The sequence below is a fragment of the Oreochromis niloticus genome, linkage group LG6, assembly GCF_001858045.2.
Source record: "Oreochromis niloticus isolate F11D_XX linkage group LG6, O_niloticus_UMD_NMBU, whole genome shotgun sequence".
In the NCBI taxonomy this organism is placed as follows: Eukaryota; Metazoa; Chordata; class Actinopteri; order Cichliformes; family Cichlidae; genus Oreochromis; species Oreochromis niloticus.
Genome location: NC_031971.2, coordinates 35,383,603 through 35,406,388, shown reverse-complemented (window position 1 = coordinate 35,406,388; position 22,786 = coordinate 35,383,603). Strand labels below are relative to the sequence as shown.

Genomic DNA, 22,786 nt, shown 5'->3' with positions numbered 1-22,786 from the left:
CATATGTAACTCCTACTGCAACCTAGGAGAAAGTAAAGTAATGAAAAAAGCAAATAATTACATTTCTATCACAGTCTTTCTACAGTCTTGTAAAAGAGGGTCTCGACTCCGTATCTAATACAACCTGAGAAAAACTAACAACAGCATGATTGAAAATAGAATGCCTGTTTTTCACACTCCTCATTTTCTGATGAGCTGAGTCGGACTGATTAATTAATCATAGTTTGTCTAATCAGAAATCTAATTAAAAATGCTTTGTTCTGACTTTGAAAACATTTACAGTAAATTCCATAAGTAATTTAATTAAAATTAATCTTTGAATTTATTATGATTTATTATGCAACCACTAAGTTTGATGGTTAAATGTTTGATTCTAAATGGGTTTTTTTCTGCTCAAATTAGAAATGAAATAATTTCTTTATAGTGAGCTGAAATCTTATTGACATTTCAGTATGATCCAGACACATATTTGACCTAGATGACAAGCACAATGCCAACCCTGCCTGACATGAGGTGAAAGAAATCAAATGAACAGCTGTTGAATGGAGTTTGTTGTGTGAAAAGGTAGAATGCATTCTGCTAAATGTTCACAAAATGCATTCCGGTCAACAGGGCAGCGAGGCTATGTCTCCGGTCAGTAGGTTGTTGCAGACCTCTCCTGCCAACAGATAAGGAAAGAGATAGGAGTAGAAATAGGCATTGAAGCGCACACTGTAATAGCTGTCTGCTCTGGCCTGATGAGGTGGCTGGGGAATAGAGCCCAAGGATATGGGAGTGTTTTTGTGAGAGTGTGTGCGGGCTCATGTAGACTGATGAGGTAGCCAGGGATAAGGAGGCAAAGGAGGAAGTCTGCATGGATGTGCCATACATGTGTGAACGGCAGGGTGTGTATATGTCTGATGAGATGGCCATGGTGAAAGGTGGTTGGGCCAGGCTGTGTAAATGATGGCTGATGAGGTCTCTTGAAAGTCTATTTAGCGAGAGTAATGAAGTAGGTCTGCCAGGGGAGAAATATGTGGGATAGGCTGTGTGGCTAAGACAGACAGCTTGGTCACCTCACTCAACCTTTTATAGAGAGACAAAATGGATAAGACATATCAGTTGTCATGACTTGTATTCTCTCTGTTTGCCATCAAGAAGAAGAGGAATCACATCACTGCAATTTACAGCCACTGACAGAATGTCAGTATCCACCTTCAGCTTATGTAGCCTGCTTGGTGAAGTCCAGATGTTTGTCTATATTGTCATTTTTATTTTCATTTAAAATAAACACTTAAATAAGTAATACTTAAGCAGACAGAGTTGTTTATTTACTGAACTAAAGCCATTATAAATCAGGAAACACTTCTATTTTTAAAAGCTCTCACTGTTTATAGGCAAAGTAGTTTATTAGCTACTCATCTGTCCTTTTATCTAACTAAACTGATTCAAAATATTTATTCAGTATTCCTCAAGTTAGGATTTATTTCTTTGGTACAGAATCTTCGTAACAAAATGTGGTAAAATATGAGATGAGAACTGTAGTAATTTTGTGTAACAACACAGAAATAACTTGGTAATAGCAACGAGAAAATATTTAAATTCATTTTAAAATACAACAGCACAGTGTTTTTTCTTTTTTTTAAACAATTAACCAACAGACAGTCTAATAACACTTAATGCAATGATTAGTGAAGTCATCAGAGCTGTGAAAACAGCTTCTTTCTGTCCTTGACAGAGCCATTTGTAACAGCTATAATCAGTAACCTGAACCTAGTCAAGAAACACAAAAGACTCATGCCTTTGGGTTATTTACAAATTAAATTGGATTACTTTCTTAAGTGATTCAAAATGATACCTCAAATTCTCAAATGACACGCAGATCTGTTTGGAATGTAACATTAAAAATGGTTCTCTTACATATGATCCCATATCTATCAAATTTAGATTTTGGTCTTATCTGACCTGGCGTTTGTTGTATATTTAATAAAGGTAATGCCCCTAATTTTTTGGTTACAACAGGGTAATGGTGGGGCAATGATAATTGCATGATTGCATGATGATAATTTTCATATCAAATTTTCATAATGAGGTAATTACAGGGAAAAATATTCATGCCGTACTTGAAATTGTTTCAAGGTCAGAAGATGTCAATAGTAACCATATTAAACAATAGATTTTAATGCTCACAAATTTTAAGTTTTGCCAGTTCAGTTCTTTCAGAATTAATGGGATAATGTTAACCCAAATTTCTCATGAGAATATTTTGGGGACAATGTTAACAGGAGAGAAACCATGATTAAAAACGAAAAAAAACCAAAACTTGTTGATACCAACGTATTACCCTATTTTACCATATTAAGACTAATCCAAGCTGTGACCTCTTTTCTTTTCGTTCCTTTTCCTCTAATTTTCCAGTCTCATAAATAAACATACCCTGGATTGTTTCTGGGTGAGATCAGAACCCCAAAGGCAATTCATTCATGAAGGCAACCACCAGATTAGTCACATACACTGGTCACATGCATCCCTGCTCTTTGATGAGGGCTATCTTGTGATAGACACAAACAGATCATCTCTGTTTTTAGGACGTCAAGTGAGGGACTGCTGTTTCCCTCATGATTTCAGACTCCAGTGCGCCTCTTCTTCTCTTCTTCTTTTTCTTCGTGTGTCTGTGAACTTGTGCCAGGCCATGTGAAGATCACACTGGAGTGAAAGGGTGGGATAGGGATTTTTTTTTTTTGAAAAGCTATTGAGGTCAGGGAATGGGGAAAGTAGAGCAAAACCATGGTGATTACTTCTTGAAAATCCAAGACATCTTTTGGGATAGAGCTATGCATTTTTTAAAACGAAAAATCATGTGCTAAAAACAACAGCAAAAGCAGTTGAAGTGGGCTGTGAAGATTTGTAGTTATAAATTGTTTTGTTGCCTTAGGGGAACAAATGGTTCACAGGTTCACCAAAAAAAGTAAAAAAAAATCTTCATAAGAATATAAAAGCGCTACTGTTAATGTTTCTAATGTGGTTTTAACCATATCAGTTATACTAGACTACAATTTATTGAGTATGAGAGTGACTTTGCCAGTTTTATAAGCTGAAATATCTCAACAACTACTCTGTTGTGTGATTTGGTAGAGGCATTCACTCTTCCTTTGAATCCTTCCAACTTTCATTATGCCTGGATTTGATTCAGACAATACTATCCCCCAGAGGAGAAATCCTAATGACACCTGTGTAATCTTTTAAATGTCTCTGACTGTTGGGTAGATTGTCACAAAATCTGCTGCAAACATGCACGATGAATTTGGCAGCTCTGTAATTTTTCATCAGCACCATCTTCAAATCAACTTGTAAAAAACCTGTGGCATTCCCATCAGCTCAGCCAGACTTTTTGGGGGTAATTAGCAAATGTTAGCATGCCCATAACTAAACTGATATGGTAAACTGGGTAAACATTAACTGATTTATGAATGCAACAAAACACACTTTAAATAACTTCAATGACACTGTTTATTTATCACCACTTGGTCTGTGTATGTATATGTGTGTGCAATTCTTTGCGCCTCACCATCTTTGATGTTCATATGTACTGTATTTGTGTATGCCTTCCCTGTATGATTGCAAAAACCTTCAATATCTTGCCGTGATAGCCCTCTGTCCTGTACATGATCAAATGTTCTGTTAGTAAAAATACACAACAGGCCAAAACAACTCAACTGGTTCTTTGCTACACACAGCAAGGCCCAGCACCTGTAAGTGGTGAAAAGTAACAATCAAATAAGATCAACTTAATTCTTGGTTCATGTGAAGGGGTTTTCTGAAGCACTCTCCCTTCACTTTAATCATCTTGATTTTATAGCACTTGGTATTATTAGATTGAATGACGATATGAGGTGTAGAAACTAACCAATGGTTACACAGTTTTCAGAAAAAAGTATATTGTATGTATATATATATAGTTATATATATAGATTTATATTCATTTATAAGCTTTTAAAATAGCACAGTAAACACTTTGCACACATGATAAAAACCACTGAATGTGTCTGATTGTTTATGTATAGGCCAATGGCATCAAGGGAAACACACCCTCATCAAAGGAAATTTCACTTTCTCTGCAGTCAGTCAGCTCAGGAAGGAACATCAGAACTGTTACTACTTCAGAAATGAGAACATTCATTTGTGTGTGTGTGTGTGTTTTTTATATAGATAAACTGAACATGAGGCTAATGAGCTTCTTTTTCTACGCAGTGCTTTTGTTCCTTCCTGAAGTGGCTTATCTGGAAAGATGATTGAACTCAGCGCTAGACCACATGTTCCTGTCTGTAATTGCAAGTTGGAATATTTTAGAGTTTGCACACTTTAACCACACAGAAAGAACAACAGAAACAAAAAAGAGAAGTTATATAAAGACAGTCAAGTCAAAAACCAGAGATACAGAATTTATAATACTTCACATTTTCTCTGCCTGCCCCTCTTTACCATGATTTTTTTTCATACCTGTACAACATCTGCTCTCTCTCTCTCCTCTAATTGTCTCTCACTTTCACTCTGGCAGTTTGTCTCCTCCCCGCAACACAGTCTCTGTACAGCTGGCTTAGTGGTGACCATAGAAATAGCTAAAGGGTTCCGTGTGACGTTGGTTGAAGTTTGTACAGAAACATTTGTTTTTTTTCTTGTTTTTTTTCTTTATGTAAACAGGCACACACAAATTTCTAGAGGCTAACTCTTCAGTCAACAAAAACACCTCCTTGACTTAACCGTTCCCTCAGCATCACACTTGATTTGTATTCCTCTGTTTGTTTCAATTCCTTTCCTCTGTCTGCTGATGACATTGTAATTTTCACATGGTCAAGAGTTTCGGCCCCGGTCTCAGTCCTGCTGAGAGAAATAAGGCCTTGGATTGCTCCTTTGATATCTAGAGGTTTACAGCTACTCAGTTTTTATTTCTCCTTTCCTCCCTCAGCAGCCACAGCCAAGGCTTCGTTACAGTTCGCCACCCAAGATAATGAAGTTTAACCAAGGTTGCTGTTGTCCAGGTTGCCGTTTGTTTAGTTTTATTTCGCTGTCTCTAGCATCAGTGTTGGTGGTCTAGTAAAGGAATTCACGCTGTCTCCGACAGATCCACATGGAATGAGCTAGCAAATCCTTTTGCGGGCTGAAAAGACAGAGAACACACTCGTTAAGACAAATGACACCCTTTCCCTCGAGGCTTTTTAGTGACACAGGCGGCTCGAAATACCATCTCTTGAAGGATACGTGCCACAAAGGACTCTCTGTGAAGTTATTTATACACCCTAGAGGCTGGTTCTCACAGCATAATTGTACAACTAATTTGGGAATTGGGTAAAAACATGTCTATCAGTGAAGATAAATGCTCCAAAATTTGGTGGCTATATAATGCATGCGTAGAAAATACACAGAGCACTAATTGATTCATTAATTATCTATAAATGGATCATTAAACATTTATAAATCCTTTATCAAGACAACCCTGGTGATCAGAGTATTGCCTTAGCAGCATAAGATGCTATTTTTAAAAGTAGAACATATTGCCTATTGTTTAATAAAGTCTCAGCTTCTGGGACTATTCTGATAGCCTATTTTCTTACAGAATGATGAACAGCAAAACCTTTGCTGTGGCACAGCGGGTCCATTTATTTCAACTGATAAGAAAAAATGGAGGTAACATCAAAAAAGTAAATTGAAATAAAATAAAGTTGTGAGTTTTGGACTGAGCGAATATGGAGCACATTTATCCTAACCCTGCAAGGCAGACGAGATGAGCAGACGCACAGGCAGCTATATTTGGAGCAAAACAAGCTCTAGCACCTAAAGGCTAAATACCAATTATTTTTCACACAGACCTGATGTGCAAGAAGAAGATTGCTTGCCTCTGTTAAGTCACAAACAAGAAAAAAGCAGGTTATGGTGCTCATCGTTTACCTGAGAGACAGCCCACAGTCAGCATGCAGTATCATGGAGGGTGGTGGTTAACATGATGGTGACTTGACTGGAAATGACTTCTCTACTGAATGTGTATATCGAATCCATTCTCTACTCTTAGAGCTAATAGAATATTCATGTAATGTGGGAGCCTGGAAAGCAATTGAAGGCGCTAAGAAGTGTCCAGCTATCCTTTTTTATCCCTCGCTTTCCTTAGAAATGCAAACTGGAAACTGAAGTCTCAATTTTAGTGATTCAGTGATTATCAATATGTTTCTTTTGCCAAATTAAACTTACTTTATAGTGCAATAGTTTCCTGCCTTCTTGCAGAAAACTTGTGTATGTGACATTGCCAACTGAAATATTTTGACCTCATTGTTGACAGCCCATCTCACCCACTCTTCTTAATGTCATGTATTGATCCACAAGCAACCAAGTATAGATACTCAACAGTTCCTTTGTAGAACAAAATGGACTTCAGTCCTTGTGAAGAAGAAGCAGCAGCGTGGGTTGTGTTTCACCTTTTGAGCTATTCAGTAGGGAAGTCATCATGCTCGAGCAAAACCAATGTTGAGCAAATGGAAAAAGATGTCCTCTACATCATGAGATGATCTGTCTTTTGTTTGCTCTTTGCGTGCTCCAATCACACAATGTAGATATGTGGAAACATGACGTGTGCTTGTTTTGACAACCTTTACTTATATGAGCATCAGATAAAAAGGATTTTGAGGGGAGAATTTGGAGAAAAGGAAAAAGAAAGGGGCAACAGCAAATTAACACAAGTCCAATTCATTTTTTTATTATTAGTTTAGAATAAGTCACATAATTACAAGCAGCATTTAGGGTTAGGGTGAGGTTGGATTAAAAATTTAAGTGTCTTTTGGAGAAGGACAGTTAGAAATAGTTTACATTTTACAATTGATAAAATTAATGGTAATTTACAAAAAAAACAAAATCAAAAAACTTAACAGAACGATACAACAAAAGATAAAGCCGTAATTTTAAACTCCTTAATAAAAGAAGAAATAAAAGTTGATGAACATCATTAAAAAAGTCCAGATCAGAATCAAGAGGCAGATTCATTGTCCCCTCCTTTAGTATCTGTACTGGACCAGACCAAAGTCATAGGGTCCCAGGGACCTTTCATACTGATACTCACAGAGAAAGGTGGGTTTGTATGGTAGGGTCCCCCTATCATACTCTTTCCTCTCTAGCGTGCTGGAGCTGTACTGTTGTTGCTGCTGATGGAGATGATGGTGAAGGCTGTGGTGTGACTGTGACCTTTGGCCGTCCTTGCCAAAGGTGGAGAATGACCTATCGTTGGACGAGGCAGTGGACGAGGTCATGGTGAGTTGGTCGGAGAGGTTGACAGAGGAGGGTACCTCAGTGTCGGGCAGTGTGGCATCCATGCCGGGGACATGCAGATTGCTACGGTAGTCCGGCCCCTGACGCCCATCTGATGGCACAAAGGATGGCATCCAGCAGCGGTCAGAGTGACCCAGGGCCTTGCACTCCTCTGTACAGTTGGAGAACAGGTCAGTGCCTATAGAGAGGATGCCAAGTGCAAATGAAGAAAGGACAAATGGAAAGCCAGAAATGTTGATGGAGGACAATAAGTAAGAAAAAAGGAATGGGATCATGATAAAAGAAGCAGTACAAATATTTGGAGTGGAACGGGGAGATGGAGGGAGAGATGAGAGAAAGAAGAAGAGAGAACACAAGTTAGCAATCATTTGCCAATGTCGCAAGCAGAAAAAGTGCTGCAAAAGCTATTCATCAAAGAGACAAGGCCAACATTGATGAAGCGAATTGTTTGTTTTCTTCCTCACCCCATTCATTCCGAATGAAATGTGCAATCAAAGTGATGTGGTGTTGAGAAAACATTTCAACCCCCCCACCCCCCGACATCAACATCCTCAGTCTCACAATTGATTTTGAAACACCAGGAGACAAAATGCGAATCTATATTCCATCGTCTGTACACAAAAAACGATAATTATCTTAAGAAATGTGCCACAAAACCAACAAAATAGTCACTGGCTACATAACCACACTCTAATGTCAATCATCCCTATACCAACCGACAAAGTGTGTAATTGAAACAAAAAACAAAAACAAAAGACCACATAAAAAAAATGAAATCAACATCTGAAATGATATAATAGAATGTCAAACACACTCATAAACACCAAGCATGAAGGAAGTACCAGTTGTGTTAATTAAACTGTCTCTGTGTCAGAGTGTGTGTGTGCTCATGTGCATAGTGGATTGTAGTTTTCCTGGCTCTCCAGTGAAATCTGGATGGTTTAGGAAAGCCTTCAAATGGTGCGATCAAAGCAGGAGATGATCAGTTTTGGGTGAGAAGAGGAAAGAGATCTGTTTCATAAGGAAAGGGAAAAAAAAGAGCAAAGGAAAGAAAGTGGGCGATAATTCCCTGTGGCTGAGTGGGTTTCAGATCTATTCTACTGATCCATTCAACTGATAGTGTCTCTATTGCTCCATTACTAACAGTACACATGTACACACACAAACAAAATAATGTTAGAGAGAAAACACAGAAGTTAGACTCTTTTCAAATGTTTTGAGAGGGTGGGGGTGTGTGGGAGAGTCTGTATAGTCAGTAGTGATCAATACAGTCATGTCAACGAATAAATGTGTTACTATTATCTGCTATCCACAGAGCATGTTTTTTTCTGCCATTTCCACAATCTTTCATGGATTACAGATCATTTGAACCTATACATTCTTTTCTAAAAGACAAGAACTGAGTACAGAAGAAAGTATCCATAAGGTTCATATTGTTAGTTACGTTTTGTTTGTTCTGTCTGGTAGATTGCAACTGCTCTGCTGTTTGTTATATTTCAGTATCATGACAATTTACAAATAAATAAATAAACAAAAAAAAGTTGCCCTGTTTCCATGTGTTCAATATAATGATCTGAGCAATCATCAGCAACAAAAGGTACAACCCGCACTTTCTGAACTTATTTTGGTAACCTCGCAGGCTATGTGCATACTTGCAGATGTTAGTCAAGGCAAAAAAGTACTTGTACCTCCTTCTCATGTTTATCAAATTAAAAGAAATTAATTCTAGTTCTAGTTAATATTCTTCTGAACAAAGCTAGACTAAAACTTAAGTGCACAAATAATGCAATAAAGCTGATTCCCTTGTTGTGAAGACAGAATACAGTATCATCCATCATCTGGAAAGTATTATGTAGGCTTAATGCATTAATAATAAAGCTGAGATTTAGGTAGGATTTTTTTTTCTGTCATTTTTCTGTTAAGTGGGATAACTGGTTTCACTGTTTATGGATGCATTTATTTATTGAACTGCAACTAAGGTAATCCTTGAAAATACTGAAGACGGGGAAAAAGGCTGAAAAATGATGAGATGAGAACAGCCACTAAACGGTTACATATTTCAAAGTAACCTTAAAATTAATTAAATCTAATTCGATGCAAATTACAAAACATCATTGTAGTTTTGACTCTGTTGTGTTATACATCGCCAGTTATTTTAATAGTAAATATTGACCACTGCACGTGTAAATAACACAGCAATATCAGTCTTTATATTGTCAGAACTACCACTACAACAGATCCCATTTCCTTCTATTTGTGCGCGTCGTGTGAATCTAATCTTGCTAATTCATGCCTCATGGGGAGCGAGAGAGGCACAAGACTGTGCAGTGACCAGAGAGCTAGAGACAACAAGGGCCAAACAGACTGGGGGGAGTCACAGATTTCAGAAACAGAGACAGCAGGCGGGCGAAACGGCAAGACTGCAGGAACCATAAGGAACGAGAGGGGAAACCTGGGCAATCACAGATGGAAAGAGCAATGGCCAGAAAAGACAAGGGAGACCCAAACCTTACAGATGGAGATGGGAAAAGGGCTAGAGAGAGGTGGGCTGAGTTGGAGGCTGGCTTTGATTTACCAGAAACAGTGTTACAAATGTCCAATTAAACATTAGCTTTTATGTGCTTCAACCCTATTTCACAAATATTTTTTAAACATTCATTCAGATGCCACTTTTCTAATTCTAATTATTCAAGGCTGTGTGGAGCAGCTGCTTTATCCGAGTTTAAATAGTTTAAAAATAGATATGTGTTAGAGCTGACAAGTTCTTTGTTTAGTATTTTAACTAACATATTTTGTTTGACTCCGAAAGATTTAAAGACATGAGATATGTTTTTAGTTTGTATACACTGTCTGGTTTGATTGCCCCATGAGTAAGCACAAGTCACAGGTTTTTGCTGCCAAAGGGTGCATTTGTTTTTTATCATAGGAGGGATGTGGCTCAGTGGCAGCACAAACCGATCCGATGGAGAAGAAAATGAAAAATCTCTCAATTCCATCAGGACTAGTACAGGAAAAGCTGCTCCAGGAGATATTTGTAATGATGATTCCATTTTTGAGTGGCGTTTACTTCAATTTACCCTCCAATTCACCCCGAGAACTAATGTATATTTATGGTGTCTTTAAAGGCTGGGTGCATATAAATTATGGTATTTCTGTTAATTCCCACTTTTGTATTTGCCCTTTAGCCTTTTAATGGACTTTTCAAAAATGTCTCTTCTCACACGTGAAGGGTGTTGACCTCAGGCCACTATCTGTCATTTCTGAGTATTGTGTGGATAAAGAAATTGGGTGTCATAATGCACTCATACATTCTTAAACGTATAAAGAAACGAGCAGGAAGACTGGAGCACAGGTGCATAAACCAAACATATATTTAGCAGAAACCACATGGTACCCACACCTGCATACCAATAAAAAGTTAATACTGAAGGATTAAGAGAAAAGGTCTGTTTGTTCCGTATTTCTCATTTCTCAGTTCGCATTGTACTCTGGAGATGATATAAAAATATAGTCTGCTCCGCACTGTTTACCGTATATCAGGCTGAAAGTCGTGTCACAGCTTCCGAAATGCTCAGTGATTTTTTGCCTGCCAACTCACTCTTGAAAAATGACAACGTGAACACATATGTTTGCAAACACACATACATGCTTGAAATACTCCATTAATACAGAGATATGTAAATATACATGAGTAAACAGACAGGGCATGCATACATGACACCAAGTAGCTGTTGATCCCTGTGAAGCACCTTTTCCTCCTCAGGCAGGAAGCAAAACAACAACCAAAACAGTGACTGGCAATGACAGGCCCTGCCAGCAGCCCTATCTCTCATCGTGACCTCATCAGGCAGGAAGAACACACATACGCACTCTCACATGCGCATGCAGGAGACAATGTAAACGATGCTACACAATAAAAACGTGATCTACTTGCTAATAAGCAATCAGCACTTCTGTTCTTTTTTCTTTTCCTTTTTTCCCCCATTACAACTCTGCATGTTTCTGAAATCCCTTGTTGGTGTGATTTGACTAATTGCGCTGTCTGACATACATCCAGCAACAGGGAGCAGGGAAATGAAGGAAAACAATTTCTCAGGAAAACACGAGCCTCTAGTTTGAATTCATTTTGTGGGTTTACACTTAGGTTTGCAGTCTCTCATTCTCTATTAGTCCCTATGAGTTTGTTTCCTTTCGTCCTCTGTCTCTCATTATTTTCTGTCACATGTAATTCTCCTTCTTTCCTCTCCTTGCCTGTTGCTTTTTCTCTCCTTATTTTGTTTTCTCCACCCTTAAAAAAGAGCACTCCTGATCCCCCAGGTGGAGGGTGTCTTCTATCCATACCTCTGTTTTTCATCTTGTCCTCCACTGCTCCAGAGAGAATACAGACACAAAACATCAATATTTGGACAGCAGCAGCGTACGGCAGGGGAGTAGCAGAGCTTCCTTACATGAGTTGGCCAGAGAGGCTGTGATGAGTAAACCAGAGACCTCCCAGGGCCAAAACAGAACAAGATGGCTCTCACAATTCTAGACGTAATGACAGACAGAAAAGAATGTTCCTAGCTACCATTTTCAATGTTTGTTAGGCAGCAACTAGGCTGGGATGGAGAGCCAAGATGGCCCCTCCTGTAACAGTCACTGCTTGATTAATATCACCCTTTAGATCATAAGTGCAAAGGGACAGTTTGTATGATTTGGACCTTTGTTGAATGCCAAGAATTACAGTGTATAGCTGTAACTATTCTTTGACAATAGAACTTCTGACAGCATCGTTCTACAAAATTCTGATTTACTACTACTTAGCTTTTCTTTTCTTAATTCTGGCCTTCAGAAGTTATTATAAAATTGCACTGAGAGACTATTGTTTCTAATATTTTGCCTAACCTATGTATCGTGACATCCTACTCTTTTTTAAATAGGTTTATTCAGGCAAGCTAGACCAGATGTTCAGTGACATTAATTTTCTGGAGAGAAAATGTGTGTTACTCATGGCCAAAGCATGTTTATGACTCCCCCAGAGTTTGCAAAGAGTCTTACGGCCTCACCTTTTACGCTGAATTTTTCAAGGCCTCCATGTAAGGAAAAAAGAATACAGCTCTTTCACTTTTTGATCTTGAGTTTTTTAACAGATTCAAGGTATATTCACATGTACGAGCACTACAGCCATACTTGTGTCCTCTTTTTTTCAATCACTTCAGGGTTAAAAACACATTCAGTTTATTCAAAAGCCGTAGCCTATTCATACTGAAGAGGGTATTCATCAAGGTGCTAAAGTTGTTTGAGTGTATTAGTAATCACTGCAGGACATGTTCCTATTGTGGTTTCCATTCTTTTTCACACAGAGAATCCTCTTCCATCTACCTTAACCATGTTGCAAAGAGGTCATGCAAAATGGAAACTGTTTAAGTGCTTCCTCAGAGATAAGAAAGACGTCTTGCAGGAATCTGAGCAATCTCGTCAATTAGTTAATCAAACTGATTGCCAGAACTCTCTTTTATCTTTCTCTGCTCTGATTTGTATTGACTATTTTTGAATTCAACAAATGAGTCGTGTTAGTAGAAGAGATGCCATGTCCGCCTATTTCAGGTAGAATGCAAAGTAATTTTTTTAATGAGAAAATATTTATTTATTTTATTCTGTTTCCTGCAGACGATTTTACAGCGAGCTCTTTTCAAATTCTTCAGCTTCAAAGGCAATAAGTGTGGATCTACACAATAATTTCAGCAAACTTCCATCATGCCATCATCGTTCAGAGGTTGCACATTTAAGAAAGTGCTCTGCTGTCATTGTTTCTTGTTAAAAGAGCCGTTCCTTAAGAACAGTGATTTTAAGCAGAAAATTGCTAAACATTTGCTGATTCCAGTGTTGTTGCTTGTTTTATATGATAGTAAACTAAATATCCTTTGGACTGGTGGTCAAGACAAACAAGCAATTTTGTAACAATGTTTTTAGGCATTAAACCATTTAGAGCTTTGAAATGATTTCTGTCAGAAATTAAACTAAATAAATGATGAAAAACATGATGCACAGCCAACTGATGACAAAATAATTGTTAGTTGCAGCCTTTTTCTGGTGTTACTATTTTAACTACTGACTTGAAAAGGTTTTCATGAGTGAAAGCTTTTCGGTTATGACTGTTTGCCTTTTGTTTGTCATTTTCACCTAAGTAAAGGAAATGTCTTTTGAATGCATTTGTGTATTTTCTTCCCCTCAACTCCTTTTCCTTCGAGTTTCTTTTATGCAAGCTTTTAAACTAAAACTTGAGATGTTCTCTTAATGATCTCACAGATTGCATTTGTTTGTTTATGACATTCTTTTGGCATAAATCTATATTTCTATACAAACCAGTTGCCCTTTAGTGGCTGGGACAATGAGAGAAGGTGGTATCAAAACACTGTGTGCTAAATTCCTCTGACAGCTCACTGACATGGGAAACTGCAACACTGTGGCCGCCACTAATTCATAATCAGCCATCTAATACACCATTGCCACAGTGATTTAATTGTCTCATTTGTCACGGCTGTTGTTCTCACCAAAACAAACGTCATGATAATGATCATTTCCAGTCTCCCACCCGTCACGCAGTCTTCCACAGCTGATCGAATGTTTCTGTGAAGCCAATTTTTTTTTCCTGATGAATATTTTATCCTCTCTTAAGTGTCACCTTTTTTTGTTACGTTCACTCACTCCTGTTGTCACCTCCAATTTAGATGATGGGAGAGCAGTGTATAATTTGGGAAAAAGAAGACTTGGGATATAAAAGGTGTGGCAGTCAGTCAATAGTGCTTCAGCTGTTGATGAACCAGTGCCTCACTGCAGACACGCTGCTTTGAGAAAAGCCATTTGCCCACTTTTTAAAGGTATCTGGTGGCTCACAGGCAGTGTCCCTTTGATTTAAAACCACGTCAGGAGACTTATTTTCTAAAGTGTCAGCCGAGCGGCCGAGCGGGAAGCTAAGGCAGGTGTAGTTGATGATATGCCAACTGGAAATGGTTTTCCCTTGATTTGAAATATTCTGAGGTGCACAAAAAGGGAGAGTGTGCTGTGCGGTCCCATGAGGAAACCTTGCCTCTAACCCTCCTTTGATAATTGCTATGCAAAGGATCTAGAAATGAATTACTGATCAGCCGAGTGTTGCGGAGAGCCAACGTGTGGGGGAGACAGAATGAAGGATGAGACCCTGCCACAAACCCAAGAAAAGAATATGTGTGTGTCAGGCAAATGCATGCACACACAGAACGCAAGCATATGAAGTGTTATCTAGGCATACTCGTGTCAAACACACACACACATATATATATACATATGTGTGTGTGTGTGTGTGTGTGTGTGTGTGTGTGTGTGTGTGTGTGTGTGTGTGTGCGTGTTCACAGCCAAACATATGGTTGTGAACACAGGTTCTCAAGAAACACATAAAAATACATCAGGTCAGTACAAAGTCATGGCTCAGGCTTTGGCAGTCTGGCTTTCTACTCGCACTAAACACAAAACTCATACAGGAAACAGCACATAATAACACAACTAAACTTACAGAAGCATGCAATCCACATAAGACAACCAACAGCATTCCTGTCCCTGTATATTATTAAGTAACACAGAGAAACAGAGACACAAATGAGCAGTATGTACACCTATATAGAGAAAATATATATAGATGGCAAAGTGCCAACCGCTCTCCTCTTAAAGTGAATCTCATTTAAGCTTCACACAGCACCATCTCAAAGGAGAAAGCTGTTTCAATACAAACATCATCATTGAGCCTTGTGTTCTACACAGCACACACACAAGCAGATTCAATACAGGTATCATGTATACACCTACATATTAAATCAGACAATGGTATACCTTTACACCTACACAGACACACACTCCATCTGGTTTTGTTTACAGAAGTCTGAGAAACTCAAGTGTCCTTCTTTCCAAAATACCAGTCGTGTGATATTACCTCCCATGGAGTGTTAAGCTGTTCCCTTCTAAATCCAACATGAGGACCAAATGTTTGTTTCCTGGTATGAAATACAGAGTACAGCACCAACTGCGTACACTCCCAGACCAGTGCCAAATGAGGCTTCTAGGAGCCAAATAAAGCTGAAGAAACATGTTACCGATTCAAAAATGTAGGTCTGTAACTATGCTAGCAAATCGTCAAGAAGGAATTCAAGACAATTTTCCACATAAAATAAGTGTTAAAGTACAGTCTCAGACTTGTCCAGGATCATGTTAGGACTTATTCCTTTCTGAAGTTTGCGGCTACTGCTATATCTTGAGATATATATCACATATTTATACATCCAATGTTCCTTGTTTTTGAAATCTGATCTGCTGGTTAACATTGGGCGAAATGCTTGAAGAACAGCCAAACGCTACATGCATTCCAACAAAAGGTGTATGTTTAAGCAAACCCGTTAATCCTTTCACAAGGGGTTTTTTTCTGATAAAAAAATAAGGGAGTTTTGGATTTTTTTCCAATTCTGTATTTCAGTCTCGCACAGTTTGACCTTCCCAGCCTGTTTCATGAGCGAGGGCAGAGAGTGACACTACCACTGCTGCATACTGGCTCTCTATTTTGGCTTCGTTCATTAATAATGTCAAACACAGGAGAGCCTAATGAGGGACCATTCACTATCCTACAACACCTATCTGATCTTTTCTATTTGTATTCTCAGCATTGATATGATATTTGGCTGGCTCCCGTCTAGACAGGGGTCTTACACGCGTCGTGTGGAACAATCCCTCAGAAGGAAAGGGCAGTTCAATATGAAATGAGATTTTGTATTGCTCCACTTTTTGCCTGACTCCACTTTGATCAATAAACAGGTAAAAACCTAATAGAATTTTAGATAGAACAAGGCTAGCCTTATGATAAGACCCAAAGACATGTCTAAAGAAATCTGCGTTGTTGTAAAGTGTAAAAGAAAAATGAGTGAGTAAACAGACCTGAAGTGTGAGTGTAGGTGGGGAAATGTTACCTAATCCTGATATTTTACCTTTATTTTAGCTGTCAAAGCTACAAAAAAATGCAAAAGGTACTAATATTTTTTGATAAGCAGAATCTATACGTTAAAGGTAGTACAACACCCCAAGTGTAATGCTGATTGAAATGCTTCTCATTATATCAATTTAGCTTTAATGCCTTTCATTTCACTTCAGTGAGCATATTGATTTGTGTGACCAAAGCACTATAGGCCTCACACTGCCTTAGTGCCATTTGCTGTCCTTTCAGTACCACTTCATGCTGAAACAGCAGCAGACTTAAAACGAGAGAAGTCGGAATGCAAGGAAGGAAGCAAGAGAAGAGATTTCCCCCAAAATTTTCCTCCTTTTCACCCGGCTGTGAAATGTAATCAACACCTCTGGGGCCCAGTTCATGCCAGCAAGCAACCTCGGAGTCTAGGCCTTCGCACTCTCTCAAATTAAGGAAATTAAAAGTCACCGGTCCGCACCAACAATTCAGCATTATCCCATTCACAATAACAAACACACACTATTGAAACAGATCACGGTAGGGTGTGTGAGGGCTAATATGTTGGTGTAATTATGTGGGGTAACTCACCGGCTGAATGACCCCGGTTTGTGGCATCGTGGTCACTGTCACCCTGTTCGCTGTCACCATGACCGCTGTCTTTGGAGCTAACAATATCTGCTTCTTGAAATGCCGAACTAAAAGAGGCAGTGGGGAGGGCAGAGGTTTGAGGTATGAAAATAGTAATAGGGCAGAAGGAGAGAGGTTGAGACAGGGAAGCAGGAGACGAAGAGAGAAGCCAGGATTAAAAGGGCAAGGAGAAGGAGAGGGAGAGTCAGAAATCAACACCACATTAATATAGTCACGGTGGCCGTCAAGAGTCTAAATTGGATGTTACACATGGCATGTAATGAAATCCAGCATTAGAGCTTTAATAGACGCTACTCCGTCAGTTATGGGACTGATGCCAAATTGAAGATGAGTGTTATGGATACACTGGGAACAGTGTAGCCTCTCAAAGCCACAATTAAGGATGCAGAATATATGGGATTCACACTAATGGTTGTAATATTCGTTTTTATAGACATATGAATAGGCTGTGGCTCCATGAGGCATATTGAATGTTTCAGGTATTCTGATGGTGGATTCTGTGTGGCTCTTCAGGATCTGCGATATGATTCAGTGTCTGTACATGTGTCGCTAAATGTGTGCTTTTCACTACCTGTTGACACGTCTGGGTCTGTCCACAAGATAGCTGAGTTCTGCTCGTTGGTGTTTTGTCTAGAAAACCCACAGACAACACTGGTCACATGTGATGCCCAATAAACACAGGAGAGAGACATATGTTTCAAAATACGAGAAGCATTTAAAAAAACATGTATGGATACACTTGTTATCAACGTGTAACTGTGTAGAATAAGTTCTGGCTATGCGAGGCGGGGTACCGACGGTGCGCGCATCCACTTGGTGAGTGAGTGGGCGAGAGGAGACAAGAGTAGGGGAGAGTAGGTTAGGGAGGCGATTGAATGCGTAAATGATTGAGCCGCGCGATGCTGAAACTGAACAACCTTTGTTCACCGTGCTGCCGTGCTGGGTCGTGCACGGAATACTTAACGCACAGAAAAGGCAAGGCTGTGACTGGCTGTCTGGCTCCAGTCCAGCCAAACCGCAATCAACAAAAAGCCCCAACTCCACAGCTCCGCTGGCAGAACGCACAGACTGAGCACATCAAGTCTATTGAAGCCGCTGGTCTCATACCTTCTTATAGATTCTTATATTTGCCACGCAAACTTTATAACCTCCTGGGGACTTGTGCAGTATTTATTTATTTTTTTTAAGATCCGCTGTTAGGGAAAGATTCTGGCGTTGCTAAACCAGGCAGAACGAAACGCTCTCCGGGCGATTTTTTTTTGCACATTATAGTGCTTTATTGATTACATACTCCCTTCCGTGTGATTTTAAAAAAAATACATTCGTTTGAATGACCAAGATAAGTTCCACAACTCTCCAAGGTGTAGCCTAAAATTCATTAATTATTAAAATACATTTATAAAATTCACAAATTACACTGTAGGCCCTTAAGTGGGAAATGGTTAATATGTGGGTCAAATTAAATCGTTTTTACTGAATAAAGAATAAATATATTAAATAAAACACGTTTTTCAACTTGGTGGTCTAAAGAAATTGGCAAGTAAAGAAAAATATCTGGCGCACTCAACTTTTTCGCACGACATAAAGGGTGATCTGACAGCAATCTGTTGCAAAAAAAAAAAAAAAAAAAAAAAAAAGACTACCAGATTTAAAAATTGACATGTCTAGTCACCATTAAGCATGACAGCGGTTAAAGGCCACTAAGCACAAAATCCAATGGCACTTTCCTTTATAAGTCTTTTGAGAGAGTTTGACATTAGAACAGGTTTTCATGTCTAAAACTGGGTTAACTGTTGAAATCGGGGTTTTGTGCTCTTTTGATGCAGCTCAAAATGTAGCCCAGAGAGACTACTAATGCTGATTCAGGCCTCTCTTACCTCATTAGACAGGATACTGCCATTAGATATGATGTCCGGCTGTTGGTCACTGTAACCAGTGACTATGGCGCCGCAGGGGTTGGTGTGATCTGTGTCAGTGCTGCGAGAAGGGCTGCATGGTTTCAGAAACATCAGATCCGTTTTGGCAGATTCCGGTGTCAGACACACCTGGTAGCAGTAGGAATTCTGATTTTGGTGATGGTGGGAGCCGAACCCCCCTCCTACGCCGCCTACACCAGACTCCTCCACGGGCACCTGCCCCACGGGCCCGACTCCTGACGTTACATTGGTGCTCTGAACTAACATGATGTCGGATTTACTTAGCTTTTTCTGTTTCCGGCCACGAGCCTGCCTGCTGCAGCACGAGCCACAGCACAGGCAGCAGTCACCAGCGAGCAGGCACGTGTATATGTTGAGCTTCTTGTCCTTTTGACAGCGCACAGCCAGCACGATCATGGCCAGTAGGAAGATAAAAGAAACAGAGCCCAGGGCAATGATGAGAATTAGGGTGAGGTCAAGGGAGGTCTCCTTTGTCTTGGAAGCTGAGCCGCGATCCCCACTGCGGCCTTCATTCACGCTGTCCACTAAAATTACGCTCACACTGGCAGAGGAGGAGAGAGGTGGCTGCCCGTGGTCCCTCACTTCGATCAGCAGGTCATAGTAGCCCTGTGGATCCCGTTTGGGAGATATCCTGCGGGCTGTTCTTAGTTCCCCTGTCCTCCAGTCCATGCGGAACATTCCCATCTCGTTGCCCCGCAGGATGCTATATGACAGGCGTGCGTTCTCTCCATCATCTGCATCCATGGCCACAATGCGCGTCACTAGATAGCCTGGTTCCGCGGAGCGTGGCAGGTGCTCTTTGGCTGTGCCGTTTTTGCCGATAGGGGCTATCACAGTAGGAGCGTTGTCATTTTGGTCAACTATGATCACATTTACAGTAGCGTTAGAGAAGAGCTCGGGAGCACCTGAGTCCTTAGCCTGGACCATGAAACTAAACTCCTTCAGCTGCTCGTAATCAAAAGAGCGTAGTGCGTAAAGGTAGCCAGTGTCCTGATTTATTGACACATACGTGTCCACGGACATGCCCTGTATGTCACACTCCAATATGGAGTAGGTAATAAGAGCATTTTGTCCTATATCGGGGTCCAAAGCGCTCACGGCGTGGATGAAAGCACCGGGCACGTTATTCTCAGTCACATATACATCATAAACAGCCTGCGTAAATCGGGGCGCGTTGTCATTCTCGTCGGAGACGTGCACTTTAATTGACTTGCTGGTAGCCAGGGAAGGCTGACCTTTGTCTTTTGCCACCACGGTTATGGTATATGAATCTGTGTTCTCTCTGTCCAACGGTCCGTCTGTCACAATGGTGTAATAGTTTTTAAAGGAAGATTTCAGCTTAAAAGGAACATCCCCTAAAATTTCACAGCTCATTTGTCCATTCTCATCAGAATCCCTGTCCGAGACGCTAAAAAGTGCGATCACGGTGCCCGGGGCGTCCTGCTCGCTCACAGATTCAGTCACAGTGCTGAAACCGATCTCTGGTGTGTTGTCGTTCACGTCCACGAGTTTGACAAGCACTTTGCAGTGCGCGGGGACCGCATTAGCGCCCAGATCTTTAGCCTGAACATAGATCTGGTGCGTGACGCTCTCTTCATAGTCCACCTCACCCGCTACCTCTATCCTACCCGTTCTGGCATCAATGTTGAATAATTCCTTTATCCGCGGTGTGTTATGATTGCTGAAAGAATAAACGATCTCTCCGTTTTGTCCCTCATCAACATCAGTAGCATTGAGCTGAATCACGAGAGTGCCCACGGGTGAGTTTTCCCGCAGATTAACCGTGTACACGGACTGGTCAAACGTTGGCGCGTTGTCGTTAGAGTCCAGAACTTTAACGACCAAGAGAGCCGTCCCGGTCCGCTGCGGGATGCCCCCATCCACAGCCGTCAGCACATAGCGGTGCACTGCCTGCTGCTCTCTGTCCAGCGGTTTCTCCAATACCAGCTCCGCAAACTTGTTCCCGTCGCTCTGTGTTTGCACGTCTAGGTAAAAATAGTTGTTATTCGTTATGGCATATGTACTGAGCGCGTTTGTGCCAACGTCAGGGTCAAAGGCGTTCTCCACCGGGAAACGGGTCCCGGGAATAGCGCTTTCCGAGATTTCCACAGAAATGTCTGTTTCAGGAAATCTGGGTGGATTGTCGTTGGTATCCATCACCTCAATCTCCACGCGAAAGAGCTCCAATGGATTTTCCAGAAACACCTCCAGGTGCAATAGGCACTGGGTGGTCTGCTTACAAATTTGTTCCCGGTCAATTTTTTCCTTCACCACGAGCGCACCGTTCTCTAAGTTCACCTCCAGATAAGGTGTCCGTGAACTAGGCACAGTCTGAAAGTGGCGAGCGGAAAGTTTGGTAATGTCCAGCCCCAAATCCTCTGCAATATTCCCAACCACAGAGCCCGGTTCCTGCTCCTCTGGCACGGTGTAGCGTAGCTGAGAGGCAGCTCCATCCAGAGTGGAGAGCAGGAATATTAACCAAATCATCTCCTCTGCCTCTGTCCAAGTGCACTTCAAAACGGAAAAAAATAAATGTTATTCCCTCTTCTCACAAGAAACGAGCATTTCCCATTTTCTCTGTCCGTAAAAGGGCAGTGAAATAAACAGCAACAATGCTGCACGACTTTGAAATTCCTCTCCTCTGCCTCAGGTCAGTGGAACATTGTGTCGTTTCAGCTGTGAGAAGCACAGCCATTTGATCCGAGCTTCTCTGTTTTAATCAATTCAGCACCGGTCTGTGAGTTTTGGCGTCAGCGCAAACATTGCAGGCTGGAGCCAGGACGCATAGCCAACTCATAGCCTCTGCACAGAACAGACTGCCCCTTCTTCACAGAAAAAAAGTCACAAAACAAAACAGGAAATTCCACACCAGCAGAGAAAGAACGCAAAAAGTCCTATTTATGCACAACCGAAATCAGCAACAAATATAACTTCTAAAGAAAGCCTGGCGAATAACACGACTTTCTCCCTATCTTTCTCTGTGAGGATGTAATCACTGCGCCTAAGCGCTCAAAGCGGATGATGTTCTCAGCTCGGCTTCTGTAAAGCAAGTGTGAGCAGCGAGGTTGGTTTTGCGCACAGCTCCTTTCCCCACCAGCCAATGATATTCTCAAACAGCGGGTGTAATGGCACCTGATTGGGGCTTCGCAACGCCAGCCAGAGAACACATCGGACCCTCATAACAAAACCAGTTAAGTGCCGCTGCGCTCCTCTCCTCTCCTCCCCTCTCTCCTCCAGGCCCAGCCTCAGTTGTAGCATGGAAATTAAATGTTTTACACATCCAGTGAATTAAGAAAGTTGAATAATAGTGGGTGCTAGTTGGCGTTGGCGGGGCTGTGTAGATAAAACTGAAGCTTCCGTCGAAATAGTGGATTTTTTGAAAAGTTTTTTTTTAACCTTATTCTTATTACGATCACGAGGATTCCTTTTTTGTTCCAATATGACAAATATCTCACAACTTGTTAGATGACGAGCCATGACCCTCGTGTGGCTGTCCTTGACGCAATTATTTCAACAGTTTGCTATTAAAGCGCGGCTCTGATAGCAAAGCATGAGTCAGACTGTACCAAGCATACTCACAGCCAAAGACCACCATGTAAAATGCCTGCGCAAGTAAAGACAGCTAGTGACGCAATACTCCAAAGTGCCGTGGTCACTCTCATCTCTCTCTCTCTCTCTCTCGCTCTCTGAAATGCACACATCTCAACAGGATATTGGAGAAACAAATAAAGCATTTTAAATAAAGTATACATATATCCAATCCAATTTCCGACGAGCATCAGTATGATACACGGTTCCATCAGAGCAGGATCACACATGACTTACTTTAATTCAGAGAAATGAAGCGTTGTACTTTAGTCCTACCGTGTTGCTATAGCCTGAAGCCTATTAGTTCTCCCATCTTCCCATTTTTATCATTAACCCCCTCACATGATGGCTTTAACTT

The 22,786-nt window shown here is 40.6% G+C and overlaps 1 protein-coding gene across 2 annotated transcripts; it reads right to left on the bottom strand.

The window, feature by feature from the left end:
* Window positions 1-3,471: 3,471 nt before the first annotated feature.
* On the bottom strand, window positions 3,472-21,921 carry pcdh10a (protocadherin 10a). Of its 2 annotated transcripts, none has more exons than XM_013273001.3 (5): window positions 18,781-21,921; window positions 17,475-17,533; window positions 16,844-16,950; window positions 7,085-7,468; window positions 3,472-5,137 (listed from the first exon to the last, which is right to left on the bottom strand). In XM_013273001.3, exons 1-5 carry the CDS (start codon window positions 21,325-21,327, stop codon window positions 5,118-5,120), a joined length of 3,117 nt encoding a protein of 1,038 aa, XP_013128455.1. In that variant the 5' UTR covers window positions 21,328-21,921; the 3' UTR covers window positions 3,472-5,117. The 2 variants fall into 2 exon arrangements, with proteins under 2 accessions (XP_013128455.1, XP_003448093.2); XM_003448045.5 differs by having other exon boundaries at window positions 7,308-7,468.
* Between the last annotated feature and the right edge of the window lie 865 nt (window positions 21,922-22,786).

Excerpts from the sequence above, each read along its gene's own strand:
- pcdh10a (XM_013273001.3), bottom strand. The coding sequence starts at position 21,327 with ATGATTTGGTTAATATTCCTGCTCTCCACTCTGGATGGAGCTGCCTCT. Across the intron at positions 17,534-18,780 it reads GCAGTATCCTGTCTAATGAG|ACAAAACACCAACGAGCAGA; the intron begins GTAAGAGAGGCC and ends TGGGTTTTCTAG. Across the intron at positions 7,469-16,843 it reads AAACCGGGGTCATTCAGCCG|GCACTGACCTGTTCTCCAAC; the intron begins GTGAGTTACCCC and ends TCCTCTCTATAG.